General features: G+C 47.0%; 1 protein-coding gene across 1 annotated transcript in view; it reads left to right on the top strand.

The window, feature by feature from the left end:
* Window positions 1-5,000, top strand: part of ntn2 (netrin 2) — a 38,572-nt gene that overhangs the window by 26,037 nt on the left and 7,535 nt on the right. Inside the window, 1 exon segment of the mRNA XM_048234113.1 lies at window positions 256-444. Within this exon segment, the coding sequence (XP_048090070.1) occupies window positions 256-444 (189 nt within the window).

The raw sequence follows: 5,000 nt of genomic DNA, 5'->3' as shown, positions 1-5,000 counted from the left end.
CCGACGATACAACAACAAATCACCACTCTCTGCTTGTGCTCCTCGTGCTAGTCAACCCTTTGCACAACCAATACAAACCTCAAACCACTTCCCTGGAATACATGTCTATCTGGAGCACTGGTCAACCCCATGGCTACATCTGTTGTATGATCAATTGAAATGTCTTATGATAAATGAATATATATCTCTTTCTCTCTCTACCCCCCTCTCTCTGTCTCTCTCTCTCTCTCACTCTCTCTCTCTCTCCCTCTCCAGCGTGTAACTGTAACCTGCACGCGCGGCGCTGTCGCTTCAACATGGAGCTGTACAAGCTGTCGGGCCGTAAGAGTGGTGGTGTGTGCATGAACTGCAGGCACAACACGGCCGGCCGCCACTGCCACTACTGCAAGGAGGGCTTCTACAGGGACATGGCCAGGCCAATCACTCACAGACGCGCCTGCAAGGGTAAGCTCACTCACACACACACACACACGTGCGCACATACACACACACACACACACACACACACATACAAGCAGCCACCCATACACACACATGAGCACCCATGCTTACAAACCTGCAGAGGCAAACCTCAGTAGCAACAAAGGAACTCACTTCATCCCACATGCACATAAGCAGATTCACTTACACACCCACAAAAAACACACACACACACACACACACAGAAACCAGCAGAGCTGAACCTGACCCTAAACCCTAACTTAATCCTACCCGGACTTACTCAACCAACTGCACAGCCACACACACACACACACACACAACCCCAGATGTGTCCGGAAATTAAATCTCCATGGAGACCAGGTTGTCCAGGGGTAATTAGTAGGTTGATGGGTCTGACCATTTGCACATTTTACTCATTCTGGGCTCTGCTCGTGTGTGTGTGTGTATGTGTGTGTGTTTGTGTGTGAGAGAGAAAAAGAGGGTAGTAAAACACAGGTGTTTCAGTGAGGGGAGGTGAGGAGGCTCTGCTTCCAATCAGAACAAGGGTGTGTGTGTGTGTGTGTGTGTGTGTGCACGCGAGTGTTTGAGTGTATGTGTGTGTGTGTGTATGTGTGTGTGAAAGAGAGAGAGACTGCATGTATGTGTGTGTGTTTGGGGGCGTTGTAGAGGCACAGTCCATAATTCACCACTGAAGTAACGCTTAGAAACTAGCAGTTAGGGGCTGGACAGCTAATAGCAGTATTTAAAGATAAGATGGCCACAATGACCATACATACTAAAGCACTCTTACTGGGAACAGTTTGAGCAGTAAATGCCAAAGAACCAATGAAATCACACACAAACACATGCACACGTGCACACATGGGGTTTCCATTCATTTAATGGTGGGGTATGAGGGTGCATGTAAATCACTGCTTTGTTTTTGAACAACTTTCCATCAGAGCTTGTTCTTGTTTCACACCCAGATCTCACTGATCCTATCAGCTGTTTCAGACTGGGTTACCTGACTTTTGTGTATGTGTGTGTGTGTGTGTGTGTGTCTGGGTCTGTGAGTGTGTGAGACTGTGCATGTGGACTTTTTACAGCATTTTCACACCAGCACATAAAACTTCAAACAGACAGTGTGCAAAACTGGGGGTTGGTTAACACGTCAAAAGAAGTGTGTGTGAGTGTCTTTTCTGTGTGGGTGTATGGGTGTGCAAGAGTTGTTGTGTGTGTGTGTGTGTGTGTGTGTGTGTGTGTGTGTGTGTGTGTGTGTGTGTGCACACATGCATAACCCTAAGAACCACGCAAGCCTGGACAGGTAGCTCATAGCCTACAATGAAAATGTTGGCAGTCATATCAAGTAACAGTGAGATTGTGTATGTGTGTTTTTTGTGTGTGTGTATTTGTGGTTCAGAGGCACTCCCAATCTTGTATTGGCCTTTTGTTCAAATTAGTCCTGTTGTTCTGGCTCCTTTGCCTTCTTATCGTTATATTCCAACACCTGGGAATACCACGAATTCCCAAAATTCCCAGGTCAACCAGCCGACGCACCTGGGCACAGGATCAGCCCCACACACACACACACACACACACACACACACACACACACACACACACACACACACACACACAGGGAGATTTCTCAGAGAACAGGACATAGCAGTCAGGGTTCAGGGGTTTGGGGGTAACAGGTGTGTGTGTGTGTGTGTGTGTGTGTGTGTGTGTGTGTGTGTGTGTGTGTGTGTGTGTGTGTGTGTGTGTGTGTGTGTGAGGGAAACAGGAGTCCTCACATCCTGACCGTGCTCACCCTTGTCTCCAAGGGCCGGCCCTGTAGGAGGTGGGATCCACTGTCCTGGTTGGACTACACAACACTGATTCATTACTCAGAGCTGGCAGATGAGGTCCAGCTCCTGCTACTAACAGGCTTCATTCATGCAGCTTTGTGAGGAGGTATGCTGGACGTTCAGCTGACCATAAAACTGACCCGAGGAGATTTCTGGGCGAGCACAGGGGACCATTCTTATGAAACATCAATCAGTTTCGATGATCAAATCCACCCTCAGTATAGCACCACATCACGTCAACAGGAGAATACATTTTTTTAAACAAGCTCTACAAATACAGACTCTAAACGTCTCACCTCCCAGGCTCTCTTTATATGGTAAGACACTGGGAAAGCTTTCCTAGCTGATGAGTTTAGTGTGTGAAGAAATGCATGCTCCACTGCTGTCCAAGGGTGACACATCAGGGTTGCTTCTCAGTAACTGCGGAGTGGGCGGAAGGCAGCCATGGTGGTATTCCCCTGGAACCACACAACAGGCCGGCCACAGGACCCACCTAATGATGGGATATGAGGTCAGCAGGAGATGGCAAACACAGGGGTCTGTCCTCCCTCTCATCCTCTTCTCCTTTCATCCCTTCTTCCACCTTCTCTCCTCCTTTCTCCTTCCTTCTTGCTCTCTTTCTTTCTGCATCTTTACAAATAGTCAGACACATACTGTACACAGACACGGCCGTGCACACTAATGTCAAACGCCAAAAAAAATAGTCTTGCGCAATCTCACATTAAGCAACAGTACTCGTCCACACACTCACGCCCACACACACCCACACGCACAAACACACATGCGCACGCACACACAAACACACACACACACACACACACACACACACACACACACACATAAACATACACACACACAACACACACACACAGATTTATGTAAACACATTCATGTAAATACACACATGCACACACACAGTTAAGCTCCCACCTGTGGGACTTCAGGTTGGTATCCGGTGTTTGGAGCGATGGGGGTTTCCCAGGAGAGGAATGGTGTGAGTTTTGTCAGCGACATCACACTAAGCCATCACTGGTGTTGAGTGTCTGTATCTGTATCTGTGTCTGCGTCTGTGTCTCTCTCTGTGTGTGTGTGTGTGTGTGTGTGTGTGTGTGTGTGTGTGTGTGTGTGTGTGTGTGTGTGTGTGTGTGTGTGTGTGTGTGCCGCATGTGTGAGAGAGAGAGATAGAGAGTGCATCTGCCTGTGCTAATGGACTTGCCAAATCTGATGGGCAACACTAAAATGCATTCTATCAGATCCTATCAAACAATGTATGGTGTAACAACCCAGGGGTTTCTTAACACTGGACAGGAGTTACCGGCTCTCTGGTTTAGCCTGCATCTGTGTGTGTGTGTGTGTATGTGTGTGTGTGTGTGTGTGTGTGTGTGTGTGTGTGTGTGTGTGTGTGTGTGTCTGTGCAGTTTTGATGCTATTTTGCACTGCATTAAAGTGTCACTTTTAGTGCTGCACTGTGTTGAGTGTTTCAGTGTGTGTGTGTGTGTGTGTGTGTGTGTGTGTGTGTGTGTGTGTGTGTATGTGAGTAGAAACCTTTAAAAAGGTCGTTTCTCTGCACATATCGTCCCTGAGCAGCACATAAACAGGATCACTCTGCCAGGCATGATGCCCTGTTTCTACTTGTGGGTATAAGTGCGTGTCTGTGGTGTGTGTGTGTGTGTGTGTGTGGGTACGTGTGTGTGTGTGTGTATGTGTGTGCGTGCATGTTGGCAGCTATGCCACAGCTGCCTTACGGGAAACAGTGCAGATGGTGCGAGTGTGTGTGCCACCAAACTAACACTCCACTAAAGTCCCCGGATGCTTTCACAGGCTCCAAATACGCCTGAAATTATAAGGATTTGTGTCTGTCTGTGTGTGTGTGTGTGTGTGTGTGTGTGTGTGTGTGTGTGTGTGTGTATGTGTGTGTGTGTGTGTGTGTCTGCTATTAATGTCAGTTATTAAGTTAATAATGAATTCACAATTTAGACACACGTCATTAATTTGCAAAATTAGACAACAATCTGATATACATTATAATTATGAAATTAATTAAGTTTGGATGAAAGCCAAACAGAATTGACTTATTGATAAGAATAACCAAGAAGTTCCTCTCTTTCCTATACTCTCTCTCTCTCTCCTCCCAAACACACACACACACACACACACACACACACACACACACACATAAACATACACACACACAACACACACACACAGATTTATGTAAACACATTCATGTAAATACACACATGCACACACACAGTTAAGCTCCCACCTGTGGGACTTCAGGTTGGTATCCCGTGTTTGGAGCGATGGGGGTTTCCCAGGAGAGGAATGGTGTGAGTTTTGTCAGCTTACATCACACTAAGCCATCACTGGTGTTGAGTGTCTGTATCTGTATCTGTGTCTGCGTCTGTGTCTCTCTGTGTGTGTGTGTGTGTGTGTGTGTGTGTGTGTGTGTGTGTGTGTATGTGTGTGTGTGTGTGTGTGTGTGTGTGTGTGCGCACGCATGTGTGAGAGAGAGATAGAGAGAGTGCATCTGCCTGTGCTAATGGACTTGCCAAATCTGATGGCAACACTAAAATGCATTCTATCAGATCCTATCAACCAATGTATGGTGTAACAACCCAGGGGTTTCTTAACACTGGACAGGAGTTACCGCTCTCTGGTTTAGCCTGCATCTGTGTGTGTGTGTGTGTATGTGTGTGTGTGTGTGTGTGTGTGTGTGTGTGTGTGTGT

Source organism: Alosa alosa, chromosome 22, assembly GCF_017589495.1.
Source record: "Alosa alosa isolate M-15738 ecotype Scorff River chromosome 22, AALO_Geno_1.1, whole genome shotgun sequence".
In the NCBI taxonomy this organism is placed as follows: domain Eukaryota; kingdom Metazoa; phylum Chordata; class Actinopteri; order Clupeiformes; family Clupeidae; genus Alosa; species Alosa alosa.
Note: the sequence above shows the minus strand (reverse complement) of the source record. Positions and strands in the feature narration are given on the sequence as shown.